The sequence below is a fragment of the Candoia aspera genome, chromosome 4 (genome assembly GCF_035149785.1).
Source record: "Candoia aspera isolate rCanAsp1 chromosome 4, rCanAsp1.hap2, whole genome shotgun sequence".
NCBI classification, from domain to species: domain Eukaryota; kingdom Metazoa; phylum Chordata; class Lepidosauria; order Squamata; family Boidae; genus Candoia; species Candoia aspera.
The window spans coordinates 7,992,481-8,008,376 of NC_086156.1; the positions used below are offsets into that span (position 1 = coordinate 7,992,481).

The 15,896-nt window shown below is 43.3% G+C and overlaps 1 protein-coding gene across 2 annotated transcripts in view; it reads left to right on the forward strand.

Moving 5' to 3' along the window:
• The window catches only part of DPP6 (dipeptidyl peptidase like 6), a 446,699-nt gene that overhangs the window by 364,113 nt on the left and 66,690 nt on the right, over window positions 1–15,896 (forward strand). For both annotated transcript variants that reach the window (XM_063303370.1, XM_063303369.1), the window contains exon 8: window positions 12,171–12,291. In XM_063303370.1, coding sequence (XP_063159440.1) covers window positions 12,171–12,291 — 121 coding nt within the window. The remainder of the gene's footprint in view (window positions 1–12,170; window positions 12,292–15,896) is intronic.

Sequence of the window (15,896 nt, forward strand, 5' to 3'; positions counted from 1 at the left end):
TCAGCTGCCCCCCTTATCTTTCACTGACCAAAACTCAAGGATCTTGTGGATCTTCTTCATCTCCAGAAGTTGTGATGGACATGGGAAGGAAGAGCTTCTCTGTAGGAGCTCCTCAGATGCTGCTCTGAATCCAGCTAGCTTTTTGATTTGCGTATAAAGATAAACCTGGCGGGGGTCTGCTTGTTTTTGAGCAAATTGCACCATTGATTTTTTTGTGAGGTTAGTTTTGCAGAGCTTTTTTTTTTTTTTGTAGTTTCCAGCAACATGGGAGTCGATATTAAGCTGCAGTCTGCTGGGTGTAATCCAGCAGGTTCACGTGGTTTGTTTGTTTGCTTGCTTCCATTGTGTGCTGTCCAATTCCGAAGGCTATAGGCAGCTAACAACTTCATTGTAAGATGAAAGCATCCATAAGAAAAAAGGAAACTAACTTAAGCATACATTTAAAAAGATAAATCAAACATTGAATGTTGTGCTCTCATTAACCCCACTGCCAGTCAGAACATCCCCTCCGCATGTGCTAGAGCAGTGATGGGGGTAATTTGGGCATAGTAAAGGTAAAGGTTTCCCTTGACAGTAAGTCCAGTTGTGTCCGACTTTAGGGGGCGGTGCTCATCTCTGTTTCAATGCCGAAGAGCCAGCGTTTGTCCGTAGACACTCCCGTGGTCATGTGGCCAGCAAGACTAAACAGAACGCTGTTACCTGCCCGCCGAAGCGGTACCTATTAATCTACTCACATTTGCATGTTTTCGAACTGCTAGGTTGTCAGGAGCTGGGACTAGCAACGGGAGCTCACCCCGTCACACGGATTCGAACCGCCGACCTTCCGATCGGCAAGCTCAGCAGCTCAGCGGTTTAACCTGTAGCGCCACCGCATTCCTAATTTGGGCATATCCTGGGGCTAATGGAGCAACTTGTATTTGCTTATTTGTGAGATGAGGATCCAGTATGGGACTACCACTGTCGAGATGCTTGTGTAAAACAACAGAATCTGGGTTTTTTGTGGAGGCAATGGCAGTATTCAAGACTGGGAAAATGGGTCAAATCGTTTAAGATAGAACGATTTGTGCTAGATAGAACAGGTGAAACTTGACAGCTTTCCTAAAGCCCAGGAGGGATGATGCTGACCAGATCTTCACAGAAAGGGAATTCCAAGAATGGGAACATCCACTGAAAAAGCTTGCCGCTGAGGCCCCATCAAATGGCAGCTTCATAAGGTTGGGGCTGGGAGGAAGTTGACCCTGTTTGATCTGGTCAGACAGGCAGATGAATATTGGAGAAGGTGTTCCCTCCGATAACCAGATCTAGAGCCAGGAAGAGCCCTAAAGTTAACAAGCAACACCTTAAACCTGGTACCAGGAACCCAACAGGCAAGTAGTGCAGGTCCATAAGCAGTAGAGTCACCCAGGTATACTGGGATACAACTATTGTCACCCTGGCAGCCATGTTCTGTACCAGTTGTAGCTTCCGAATGTTCTTCAAGGGCAGACGTGCACATTAAAATAATCCGAACAAGAGGTGATTGGTGTGAGGAGAGCATCTTGATCCAAGAATGGCCACAATTGACACTCATGATATAAGTGTGCAAAAGCCTTCCTAGCTACAGCTACAACCTGCTTATCAAGTAGGAGCTGTGAGTTTAGGAGGACCCCCAAATTGCAATCCATCTTTGAATCGGAGAGTACAATTCCATTCATAGTTCAAAGATGGTATTTCTCAGGAATTGTTAGGCCCACAAAACCAACGCCTCTCTGTCTTGGAGGGATTCAATCTGAGTTTCTTCCTCCCCGTCCAGACCCTGACAGGCTCCAGACACTGAGTCAGCATCTTGATTGCATTGTCTGTTTGGCCCGGGGCCAAGAGGTATAGTCGGGTATCATCAGCACATTGAAGATCTAGGTCCTCATGTCAACAGATTCCTCCCCCAGCAGTTTAATGTAGATGTTAAAAAGAAGTGAAGAGGGTAGATGGCCCTGAGGCACTCCACAAAGTAGAGGTTTCCAACCTGTCAGATCAGGTCCTTCAGCCTCTGACTCAGAGGAGATATTTCCTGATGGGCTTTCTCTACTAGGAATTTCGCACATCTTAATTTTGTTCTTCGTAGGGATGAATTTATCACCAACTCTGCATCCGGTCCTAGTTCAGAAACCTTGATCTGACCTTGTCAAATCGCTCTGCCAAAGCATGGCAGAAATTCTAGCTCTTAATCATTTATGCTAACCACAAAACCATGTGCTCTCCGTATCTGTAATGTAATAAAGTATAATCAATGAACCAGAGTATATCATTGCACGTGAAGAAAATCTAATTTACACGGATGCTCTACCTAAGCACCAGTGATATTAGGTTACCGAATGCAAGATAATCCATCTCACAGAAGTTTAAAGCACAGAATACATATTAAAGGCCACCTTGACTGATACGTTCTTGGAACAATATAACAAGGCAGTTAGCATGCAAAAATAACTACTTTAGAAGCCCAGGAACAATGTTCTACAGAGCCACAGCTCTATCTGAAAACATTAAAGGGTGTTTTTCAGTTCTATAAGGCAGCTGAAATGAGCAGCAGAGCTTTGTGTAAAATTATATATATTATTACAAGATTTGTTGACAAGTTATCGTCCTGATAAAGATGGGTGTGTGTGTGTTAGGCTCCTTTCAAAATATAAATGTGCAGAGGAGAGATTGTTTGTAAGGCTAATATCACTGGCTCAGTGGCGCATCAATATAATGATAATTTTAAAGTATGTGGAGTCCAAATGAGCTATTTTTTTGCTTTAGCATCCCATCAGAGGAAGATTTTTTGCTGCAGAGCAAGCAGCTCCACAACATTGTTTCTGCTCCGAACGTCACTAGCCTACTGGGGATTACAGATATCATATGCAGAAAATCCTTCTGGGTGTTAAAGATGAATATGAGTTGGTCTTCCAAAATTTAAAATAAAACCAATGTTAGTTCTCAAAAATTTTAGTATACAGTTCTGCTTTAGAAAGAGATAGGTGGACCACCTCAGCCAGTTTTAAAGTCTATGCGAAGGGACCATAGATCAGTGGTTAGAGCTTTTATTTTGCATGTTTCCAAATTCAGTCTCTGATACCACCAGTTAAGAAGTTGGTAGCAGATAATAATTTTATTTTAAGAGATCCCAATAGAAGAGAATATCTGTAGCTCAGGGTTGAACTGCAAAGTCCTTGGTGCTCTCTGAGCTTGGTTGCTTGCTTGCAGACAATTCATTGCCCAACTAGGTAACATCATCAGTGCTAGTGAGTGTGGGGTTTACGATGAAAACTCCTTAATCTTTCAACACATGGACAGACTCAACCATAGCTTCAACTGGGAGACTGTGAGCATCCTGTTGTTGTTTATTCATTTAGTTGCTTCCGACTCTTCGTGACTTCATGGACCAGCCCACGCCAGAGCTCCCTGTCGGTCGTCAACACCCCCAGCTCCCCCAGGGATGAGTCCGTCACCTCTAGAATATCATCCATCCACATTGCCCTTGGTCGGCCCCTCTTCCTTTTGCCCTCCACTCTCCCTAGCATCAGCATCTTCTCCAGGGTGTCCTGTCTTCTCATTATGTGGCCAAAGTATTTCAGTTTTGCCTTTAATATCATTCCCTCAAGTGAGCAGTCTGGCTTTATTTCCTGGAGGATGGACTGGTTTGATCTTCCTGCAGTCCAAGGCACTCTCAGAATTTTCCTCCAACACCACAGTTCCAAAGCATCGATCTTCCTTCGCTCAGCCTTCCTTATGATCCAGCTCTCGCAGCCATATGTTACTACGGGGAACACCATTGCTTTAACTATGCGGACCTTTGTTGTCAGTGTGATGTCTCTGCTCTTGACTATTTTATCGAGATTTGTCATTGCTCTTCTCCCAAGGATTAAGCGTCTTCTGATTTCCTGACTGCAGTCAGCATCTGCAGTAATCTTCGAACCTAGAAATACAAAGTCTTTCACTGCTTCTACATTTTCTCCCTCTATTTGCCAGTTATCAATCAGGCTGGTTGCCATAATCTTGGTTTTTTTGAGGTTTAGCTGCAAGCCAGCTTTTGCACTTTCTTCTTTCACCTTCATCATAAGGCTCCTCAGTTCCTCTTCGCTTTCAGCCATCAAAGTGGTATCATCTGCGTATCTGAGATTGTTAATGTTTCCTCCAGCGTTTTTAACTCCAGCCTTGGATTCCTCAAGCCCAGCATGTCGCATGATGTGTTCTGCGTACAAGTTGAATAGGTAGGGTGAGAGTATACAGCCCTGCCGTACTCCTTTCCCAATCTTAAACCAGTCCGTTGTTCCGTGGTCTGTTCTTACTGTTGCTACTTGGTCATTATACAGATTCTTCAGGAGGCAGACAAGATGACTTGGTATCCCCATACCACTAAGAACTTGCCACAATTTGTTATGGTCCACACAGTCAAAGGCTTTAGAATAGTCAATAAAACAGAAATAGATGTTTTTCTGAAACTCCCTGGCTTTTTCCATTATCCAGTGGATATTGGCAATTAGGTCCCTAGTTCCTCTGCCTTTTCTAAACCCAGCTTGTACATCTGGCAATTCTCGCTCCATGAATTGCTGAAGTCTACCTTGCAGGATCTTGAGCATTACCTTACTGGCATGTGAAATGAGTGCCACTGTAGGTGCTGCAGATCCTCACAGAACTGCTCTACTTCAGCTTCTTCATCTGTGGTTGGGGCGTATATTTGGATCACTGTGATATTAGATGGTTTGCCCTGAATTCGAATTGAGATCATTCTATCGTTTTTTGGATTGTATCCAAGCACTGCTTTAGCCACTTGACTATTAATTATGAAGGCTACTCCATTTCTTCTGTGGTCCTCTTGTCCACAGTAGTAGATCTGGTGGTCATTTGATGTGAAGTGGCCCATTCCAGTCCATTTCAGTTCACTGACGCCCAAAATGTCTATCTTTAATCTTGACATCTCCCCAATAACCACATCCAATTTGCCCTGGCTCATAGATCTTACATTCCAGGTCCCAATGGTGTGTTGATCCTTAGAACATCGGATTCGCCGTTCACCACCAGCACCGTCAGCCGCTAGCCGTCCTTTCGGCTTTGAGCTAGCTGCGTCATCACGTCTGGGGCTAGTTGAACTCATCCTCTGTTCCTCCCCAGTAGCATTTTGACCATCTTCTGACCTGGGGGTCTCATCTTCCAGTGGTATACCGACATATCTCTGGTTGTACTGATCCATTTAGTTTTCACGGCAAGAATACTGGGGTGGGTTGCCATTACCTTCCCCAGGGATCGCATTTAGTCTGACCTCTCTGTCATGACCTTCCCGTCTTGGGTGGCCCTTCACGGTTTAGCTCATGGCATCATTGAGGTTCTCAAGCTCCAGCACCACAACAAGGTAACGATCCTTTGCTGAAGGTGAGCATCCTAGCCCAAGCTAAATCCAAAAACACTAGGGAATTCCTGGAAGCTTGGCATTCAGACAAGTCAGCCATCAATAAGACACATAAGGATAAACCACATTTACACTCCATTCAAAAGAAGCAATGAAAAAGCTAAGGAGGAAAGAAAAAGACCAGAACATATCTTCTCCAGCAGCCAACACCCAGATAAGCAGGGATTAACACCAGACAATCAGTCAAGCAGAAAACAAGACCCTAATTGAGGCACTACCCGGAGAAAACCACACCCCCACCAACACTGGAAGTAATGTAAACAGGCACTCCACACTCACTAGCACTCACTAGCACTGATGATGTTACCTAGTTGGGTAATGAAACATCTGCAAGGAAACAGCCAAGTTCAGAGAGCACCAAGGACTCCGGTTATTTTAAGGGAGCCTGGACATTTATTCTGTCTCTTGGCTGTCTTGTATCTGATCAAACAACTTTGGAAACAATGCATACATCTATAAAGCTTGTTCATCTGAAGCAAAAACGTCCTGGAGGGTGCCCTCAGCAAGTGGCTGACTTTGTTAGGCTCAGAAACCAAGCAGTGTCAGGCCTGGTTCGGACTTGTCTTGGATGGCCAATTCCCCCTTGGATAAGAGTCAGCCCCCAGAGCTTCCATCCAGCCACTGTGACTAATTAATTAGCCCAACATTTTAGCAGTCACTCAGATTCACTGTAGCCTGTGCTCCACATGCGCAAAGTCTGGTGTGATGGCTGGGGTATTGTTTGGCTATGCTGTCTGGGATTCCTTTAAGCCTGTTATCTGGATCTTTGCCTCTTCTGGCTTACAGAAGAAGACAGTGCTGTGATGCATCCTTCCTTAAAAAGCTCTCTCTGGATCCAGAGTTGTTAAACAACTATTTCCCGATCGCTAATCTTCCTGCGAAGTGAAGTTTGTTGAGGTGGTGGTTCAGGACCAACTACAGAGCACTTCTCAGCCCTTCATCTGGAAACACAACCAGATGAGCTAATTCTACTTTATTGTAAGGCTACATTAACAGAATCTTGCAAGTCTGAAAGTGCTAATCTCCTGCCGTCTCTTTTTACAGCCTGATCAATTAGGGCGGATCCTTCCTAAGTTTCTTCCTCTGACCATTAAGCAGTTGTGGGCTCCTCCCCCCTTTATCTGATCGTTCCCTAGGCAGCATCTCTCCCCCTCGTCCCTCAAGGTCATTCCCACACACCATTACAGCACTCTAGAGAAATGGATTATCTGGACTCATATTAGCCAGGACTCAGGCCTAGCTACAGGTCTGAGATGACAGTGGACACTCTGGTAGATGATCTTTGGGGTGACTTGGACAGGGATGGTAAGCCTATCCTGGTCTTGTTAGATCTCTGGTTGGCTTTTGATGCCACTAAGCTGTTAGAAGATTTTCTTCCCTGTAGTTCATTCCTTGCTCAGGTCAGAAGGCCAGGCTAGGCTGTAATTCAGAGTAATTCATAGTTCAGTTGTTTTATTTAGCACACAAGGCTCAAGCATTTAGCATTGATTGCAGCTGGCCCCTTTCAAGGGGCGCAAAACCATTTTTAAGTCAGGTGTAAACTGACCTAAAAACACATGTCTGGTTCTAGAATTTTTAAGTTTTACTTTCCTAATAAGGAATAGCCCAATTTCTCACTTTCTAATTGGCACATCTTATCTCTGTGGCTATGAGCATAATATTGTCCTTGCATTCCTTTCTTATCTACATTAGGTGACACGCTTGCTTCTGTATAATGGTGAAGCACTAACTTCCCTTCTAAAATGGCATTAATTTGGCTATCTAATAACTGCTTTCTGACAAAACATAGTGCCCTCTTGGGTTGTCTATGGAGGTTGCAGATTGGTCATGCTCCCCTGCAGTGGTTCTACTATCTTAGCAGACTGTTACAGTTGGTGACGGTACTTCAGTTGTTGCTCCATTGTAGGATGCTGTTTCCCCTTCTACAGGTAGTCCTTCCTTAACGACCACAATTGGGACCAGCAACTTGTGTCGCTAAGTGATGCAATTGTTAAGCAAGCCATCACGTGACTGCAATGGACTTATGACCTCACTTCCACCACAGTTGTTAAGTGAGTCACTGTGGGTCACTAAGCAAGATATCACATGAACACAACTTGCGATTTCACTGCCAAGCCAGCAGAGTCTCCATTGGCTCTGCTTGTCGCAAGCCAGTTGCAAAGCACACAAATGGTGATCATGTGACCATGGGACACTGTGAAGGTCGTAAATGCCCACCGGTTGCAAAGTGCCCAGATGTCAATCACGTGATTGCAGGGACACTGTGACAGTTTAAGTGCGAGGACTGGTTGTGAAGTTACTTTTTCAGTGCTGTTGTAATTTTGAATGGTCGCTAAACAGGGCAGTAGTTAAGTGAGGACTCTGTGTATTTAATATCTATACGAAGCTGTTGGGGGAAGTAATCCCTGTATGTTTCTAGTCAAGCTAGTTTCTAGTCTAGCTTTCTTTCTTATTAATCATTGCATCAATATTGAATGTTTCTGATGAAAAATAGCATTCTGATATGGTATTTCTCCACCAGAAGAAGTGACATTTTGGGGACTTTACTACATACCAGTATGTTACTGATTTTCATATCTCAGTTCTGAGAGGGGTGCGCCAGAAAGAGAACTCTATCTTAAACCAATTCACAAAGAGGCAGAAGCTGCATCCATTTCCTTAATATGTTGTTGGGTATTTCACCCAGAAAAGAAATCACTGCTATGGATGTAACATTTATTTGCAAAGAGCTCATTCTGAAATATCTACCACTGATAATGGTGCTAACTTGATTTTCGTATTTCCAGATGGAGAGCCAGACATGAAAAATAGCCTTTTAAAATAACATATGGCCACTATTATAAGAAAATTGGACTTGTTTGTTGTTCAATCATAACCTTATTTTAAGTGCACATATGTTGTTGTTGTTGGTATCCTATTATATAGAACATTTGTGTACCTAACCATTTTCCCCCTCTACATATGTGCTCAGAGAATTCACAAATATAAGTGTCTTGGGGGAAAACGATGCATGAACATTATGCGTTATGCCAAGGGGGCATTTTAGCTGAGAGACACCAACAAAGCTTTAAGTTAAAGAAGGAAACAATACACTTTAGAAGGAAAGCCTTGATTTGTATACATACCTTAGCATTACATCACCAGATAATGAATAATATTGATTAGAAAAAAATAAGCAGAGCCAGAGAGTTATGTTTTGGCCAAAAAGATTCAGGGGAGCTCAGGAAAGAAAGAAGTGGTCTCTGAATGTCCATGTATCTTCAAAATGTGACTTTCAGTGGCACAGGAGTACTTTGTCCATAAGCATTTAGTTATCCCAGCTAAGAAGTTCCAGTGATAAGAATAACACTGTACAGGTAGTCCTCAATTATCAACCAAAATCGGGACCAGAATCTTGGTCGTTGAGTGAATTTGTCGTTAAGTGAGATGCCCACGTGACTACTTTGCTCAACGACTGCAATCCCAGCACTCCTGGTCGCGGTCGTTAAGTGGACAGAGTGAAAGAGTTGCCTGAAATAGCTGAAAGAGTGAAGCTCAGGCCCTGAAGATCTCTCCTTATTTCACAGTGCAATTCACTTCTAACCTACACAACCCACGTTTCACAGCATTTACAGCTACAGCAAAGCTGTAAGCTGGCAACTGAATCACAGTGCATAAAAATCCCCCCCGTGGCGAGCGCTAGCATTGTGTGGTGTGTGAAGTTCAAAAAGTGATTGATTTATTTTTTTATCATGATTTTTCATGGTATTCCGAGTGACTTCTCGTGGAGCTCTAAGGCAGTGTTTCTCAACCTTGAGAACTTTAAGATGGGTGGACTTCAACTCCCAGAATTCCTCAGTCAGCTGACTGGGGAATTCTGGGAGTTGAAGTCCACCCATCTTAAAGTTCTCAAGGTTGAGAAACACTGCCCTAGGCTCTTGTGGAACCCCAGTGGAGAAAGGTTGCTGTAGGCCATCAATCCTTTCCTTTCCTGGTACAAAACAAATATCCATAACCTGCAAGACAGTTGGAGGTTTCCCAGGACTCCGAACTCTTCTGTCCTTCTACCCTCATCTCCCCAGTGTCTCTCCCCTTAGTCCCCTTTACTTCCAGAGTATAAACTGGGCAGAGGTACCCTGCATTCCCATGCTTTGAGTGACAGCTCTAAAACCCAGTCATCACACCAATATTATCAATGGTGATGACTCCCTAGGCAGAGCTACATCTGTGCAGGGCAATTTATCTGGTGCTTTGTTTTCTTTCTCACAGCCATTCCGCAAAGTCGGATGAGCAGTGATGAGTGGCTTTGTGTCTCAACAATAAAATTGGGATCCTCGAGTTCAGGCATAACACTCTAGGCACAGAGAATCAGACGAACGACACGTAGGGACCTCCAATTTCCTTTCAAGCTTCCACAGAATTGGCAGAGATTTTGTTCTCTCAATTAGTCCATTTCTGTCACAGCAGATGCATCACGCTGGCTCCTTGATTGAATTCCATTCTGCTTTATGCTAGTTTCAATGCTTCACATAATAAAAAGGGGTTTGAAAGCAGGGGGCATTTTCTTTGAACATAACGTCTTGTCTATTTGCTAGATGAAGCTCTTTTTAAAAAACGTAACTCTGCAAAGAGATTGAGGTTCGCACCGCTGCATTTTGTTTGAAGCCTTACTTTATTTTTTAGCCTAGGATAAACCCACTAGAGCAGCTATGGAAATTAAACTGGAATCTCTGCCCTTTGGTATCCATTCCAGCTTTTCTCTGGTTGAAACCTCCGAGCATTATTTTCACTGTTGTAATTTGTGAAACCTGAAGAGAAAGCCAATTGCGCTTCCCGCGGCTGCCTTTTTGTATAAGCAGGACGCAGAGAACTGCTCCATAGTATTACGGCAGTGCTATCACTTTATTTTAAACATCCTTCGATGTCTTACCTCTAATCCTCAATTATTTACCCAAGGTTATAAACAATAGGGCTTCAGAATCTCTCTTTGCATTGGTGGAGGTTTCACTGCGACTCTGCAAAGCACGGCAACCTGCCTCTTTTGCTTCACCATTTAAGACTGGTTTCTGCCCCTCGGGAGACACTATGCTTACCTAATCAAAGCGACTGACTGAATTTCATCAATGCCTCAACAGGGCAGATATTCCTTCTCTGCCAAGCAATACCCTTTTGCAGGATAGCGTAGATGCATCCGCAAAGCCCTAAGAAACACATAAAGATAAATAACAAACTTGCTCGGAGTCCTGCTGGAATGGAGAGGCATAGGTATTTTTGTAATAAATCAATACATGAAGTGTGCTTTCAAATCACAGTGCTCTGATGAAGACGTGCCTGTTCCATCTCCGAACTCATCCAGATTAAACGAATCCCAGATACATTTTAAAGCTGAGCAAGGAACGCAAATGATCTGTAGTAAAGGATAGAAAAGTCTAAGGAACTGATGGAAGCTGTTGATTCTAGGCGTTTTGTAAAACCTGAGGATGGAACTGTAGGCCTATGAATGAGTTCTGATTTACTGCATACTAAATTAACCGCCAAGGGACGCGGTGGCGCTGCGGGTTAAACCGCTGAGCTGCCGATCGGAAGGTCGGCGGTTCGAGACCGCGCGGCGGGGTGAGCTCCCGTGGCTCGTCCCAGCTCCTGCTCACCTAGCAGTTCGAAAACATGCCAATGTGAGTAGATCAATAGGTACCGCTTCGGCGGGAAGGTAACGGCGTTCCGTGAGTCATGCTGGCCACATGACCCGGAAGTGTCTTTGGACAAACGCCGGCTCTTCGGCTTTGAAACGGAGATGAGCACCGCCCCCTAGAGTCGGACTCGACTGGACTTTACGTCAAGGGAAACCTTTACCTTTACCTAAATTAACCGCCAAATATTTTTTTTGTTGTGTTGGGTCCTATCTCCTTCTTACTTGGGCTATATAAATCACGTATAACATTTATCTATATCAAAGGTATGCAGTCTTCAAGTTGAGGGTTGCACTTCATCACTCAGTAGCCACCGGTTGTGTACATGTGATCATTTATTTACCGTTCATGGTTTGGTAGATAGCAAAAATCATATTCAATTATTGATGTATATAGTTTCTGATGAAGTGGTCTCTGGGTGAAAAGATTAGCTATAGCTTCCGGTGGACCACTAACTTCTCCTAAATCGATGTGTAATAAGTAGCCTCTAAGCAGAAGGACAGCATATTATTCTTACTATCTTTTTTAGCCAGTAGGAGTTGCAAACAACAAGTATCAATCACTGGCTAATTAATAATTAATTTTAGTCAATAAATACTAGAAATGCTGGGCACCAAACTTAGGAATGTTTGTATGAATAGCAGGTATACTTGTAAAATATGATTTCTCCCCAGTACTTTTTCCATCAGTTATTACCTAATCTTTTTTATTACACTGAAGGCTCTGAAGTGTTAATCAGGGATGGCCTTGTTCACATGCAACACTTAGGTCCTAATCCTAACAGTATTCTCCCTAAAGTAGAGTTTTAATTATAAACCCCCCACCTAAAACTCTCCTCTGTGAAATATACGAATTATCCTCTTCTAAAGAGGGATGCTCAAGTCAGATTAACCAAGGAGCAACTTTCTCCGTCACAGTTATCCATCATATTGAAAATTAACCTCAATTATACAAGTTGTTTTCAGTTTACAAAGAGGAGATATCAAAGGCCATATGCCTGTTAGTGCTCCAATGACTATAGCATTGCTCGCTGTTGAACCTTCTGGGTTAATTGTTGTTCTTTCTGCATTTATGCGTAGATATTTATATTTGAAAACAACATCTACTACTGTGCCCATATGGGGAAGCAAGCCATCCGCGTGGTCTCCACTGGAAAAGACAAAGTTATTTTCAACGGACTCAGTGACTGGCTGTATGAAGGTAAGATGAGAATTGAAAAGCGTGGCCAACCTCTTAATATTTCTGGGAGGACTTATTTCACAATGCTAGAAATTACATAGAATAATGTGCAATAGGAAGGGGTTCTGGACCAACTTTCTATGAGAGCAGCTCTGATTCAAATTCTGCATAAAAACATTTAATGGATGAGAGTCTACGTCTGTAATGGTTGCCTAGTCCAAATACTCAGACTCACAAGAAGTTGCTAAATGAAATCTGATTTATTAGGAAACGAGACAAATACAGAGAAAGCTGAGAATGACAGAAAGCGCGCCAAATACAAACTAAAAACCCTTGCTGCAAACGTAACCCTGCCTCCCTACCAGCAGCATCACCACCACCCATCCCAGGTGCTGGTAACCGTCATCCCTTCTAGCCTGGGAAAGCAACCTTGAACACATGAGATAACCCAAATACATTCCGAGCCCACAGCCAAAAGATAAGCATTCTCCCAGCATGAACTGTCCTTCCTTCAAAGATGAAACACGTATCAGGTTAATGACATGTGAAACGTTACGATGTACCAAGCACATTGAAACGGCGAACATGACAACGTCCTTCTGAGGCCCTCTCTTTTATTTCCAGACAGTCTGTACCATCATGACTAATTTTTAGTCAAAATCTTTTTGTAATTTGAGCCTGAAATGACAGAAAACAACTTTGATCCATCTTCAGTGTGGCAGTTATTCATAACACCTCTAAATCATCTTCTTTCTGTGAAATATGTTCAATTCCTCAGCTTTTCCTCATTGAGTTTTCTCTCCAAGCATTTACATTTTCTTTCTCCCTCCCTCCCATGAAGGTACATGTCCAAGAACAAATATTAATACAGGTAGTCCTCGCTTACCAACTGTTGGTTCAGCAACCGTTCAAAATTATGGCAGCGCAGAAAAAAGGAGATTTATGACAGGTCCTCAAAGTTGCGGCCATTGCAGTGTCCCTGCGGTCACATGATCACAGTTCAGGTGCTTGGCAATCAGCATACATTTACGACAGCCGCGGCGTCATGTGGTCACCATTTGCGACCTTCACAGCTGGCTTCCAACAAGCAAAGTCAATAGAGAAGCCAGCAGGAAGTTGCAAATCACATGGCATTGCGGTTAACAATGAACGGTGATTTGCTTCACGACCTCAGTGGAACTGACGTCGTAAGTTGGCACAGTAAGGTGACATTTCACTTTACAACTTCGTTGCTTAGCAGTGGAGTTGCCAGTCCCAACAGCTGCTGGTGAGGACTACCTGTAGAGACAAACTCAATCTTCTGACAACCCCAAGAACGTCCGAATGTTGATTTCTCCCTAAGAATGACAAACCAAATGGTGTGTCTATTCTTCGTGGCGATTCGTACTGAAAACCAGTGATACGAAACATTTCTTCCTTATGAGCTTTTCTTTTCGTTGGATCCTATCATGCTTCATTTGGACTTACAGAATCTACTTTTAAAAAGTGTAGAGTGTTTCTTCAGTGTTTCCTTTGACTGTCTGTACTGACCACACCTTCCAGGGATCATAGAACCATAGAGTTGGAAGGGACCTGGCGTAAGAGGTCATCAAATCCAACCCCCAGCACGGTGTAGGATTCACTACAGCATCCCTGATAGATGACTATCCAGCCTCTGTCTGAAAACCTCTGATGAAGGGGAAGAAACCACTCCATGCAATAATTTATGCCACTAGCTGACTGCTCTTACTGTCAAGACATTCTTCCTAATGTCTAATTTGCTGAATCCAACTCTATCTGGAAAGCAACAATCTAGGAAAGGCTGAACTAGAACCCACCAAGGCTTCCTGTTATGGCTTCAGTTGAATTCACAAAGCAAACACAAACGCTTAGGATCTATGGATGACTATAGTTTATATGGTGCGTGTTAAAGTGGTCCTGACTGTGAACTGCACAAGGAATAATTTGCTGTAGTAGGACAATTGCAGCTTTCTTCGAAAAGAAAATCTCAGGCAACCAGTAGGTACGTCATGGTCCAAAAGAAATAGATTAAACCGTGTTCTGCAGAATTCCTAGAGTTCCATGAGAACTTGATGGGGTTGTGTGGGAGACTAGGGGCAAGAAAAGAAAAAAAAGTTGACTTAAACAGAACCAATTTTCTATCATTAGAGCTTTCCCTCTTGATCAGGCTTCTGGGAGTTTTTTTTTCAACTGATAGGTTCTGCGGCCTGAAAAGTTTGAAATCGCCTGAAATAGGTCATCGGCAAAACCTGCTCTCCCTTCTGTCCCCATTATACAATGGAAGCACCATGCTGCTTCACTCTTTCCATGAAGACCTAACGTTGATTCCTGCAGGGCTGGCCCAAGATATTTTGCTGCCTAAATCAGCAGATGGTAGCCCCAACAACAGAATTTAAAATCCACAGTCCCCTATTACAGTCAGGTTATTGGGGTGACTTGGCCAAAGGATCTCTGAAATGCTTTTCCTCTTCCCAGCATTGAACTAGATGTTGATGTTGATGATGAATTTATTACTACTTTCCTACTTTATTTATTTACATATTTGATTTGTATGGCTGCCCATTTTAAAACACAACTCTGGGTGTCTCAGAATGATCCAGCTGCTATAGGTTTTATAGTTTGTGATTCTCAGTTTGACCTCGCCAGCTGCTGTTTCTATCTATTGGTTATTGCATTTTTATCTTGCTTTGCCTCTAAAGAGCTCAAGGTGTGTATAACATATCATAATAGAGAGATGGTTGAGAGACTGTGACTGACCCGAAGTCATCCAGTGAGCCCCACGGTTGAGTAGGAAGCAGAATCTGGGTCTCCCCACTTTCAATCCAACAGTCTTAACCTCTCTACCAGTCTAATACGGTGAGCAGTAGTCTTCTATGGGCTTTAGGCTTTCACTCCAAAATATCTAAACACCTGGGAAAAGGTTGGTGCCCCTTTCTGCATTATTGCAATTTAGACAATATGTCCATTTCTGTTTCAGCTGTGAGCAATTTTAATTAAGACATGCCCTCGCGCACAACTTTGAGCTAGCCATTGTTTTCTTCTTTTTGGAATGCCAGGATGCGTTTGCACAGACACAGTTGTTAAGCGATGACTGCGCTGTCAGCAGAGGAGCCCTTGTGTTTGCAGAAAGGCCATTCTGGATCAAATACGGCAGATGGCCCTTTCATATCTGCTTATAGAGTTATAATGCAATGCCAAGTCATTCTTCCAGCTACGTCGTCCTTCCAGCTACATGGCCTCCCCTTTCGTCCTTCAATCAAATGTTGCTTTGCATAGCCAGATTGTAAAGCTTCTTTCAGCATTCTTTGGAAGGGGTGGGGACAATATGAATAAATGGAAAAACGTGGCATGTTGTCAAAACACCCAGACCATGCTTTCAGACTCCCTCCTTCCTGCTGGAGGGACTGTCTTCACAGCTCAAGAGGAGAGGCCATATCAAGTGGTTGTTTCAGAAACATGAAGGAACTTCCCTTGCGCAGTGAGGTACAAGCTGATTGTCCTCATAACACAGTGCAATAAGAGAGTGAACAGGCAACTTCATTGCTGAGACAAATAAGTAGCATCCCTCATCTAGACTCATAAGCTTCTGCAAGGCCAGCTTCACTGGTTGGATAGCCTCAAAATAA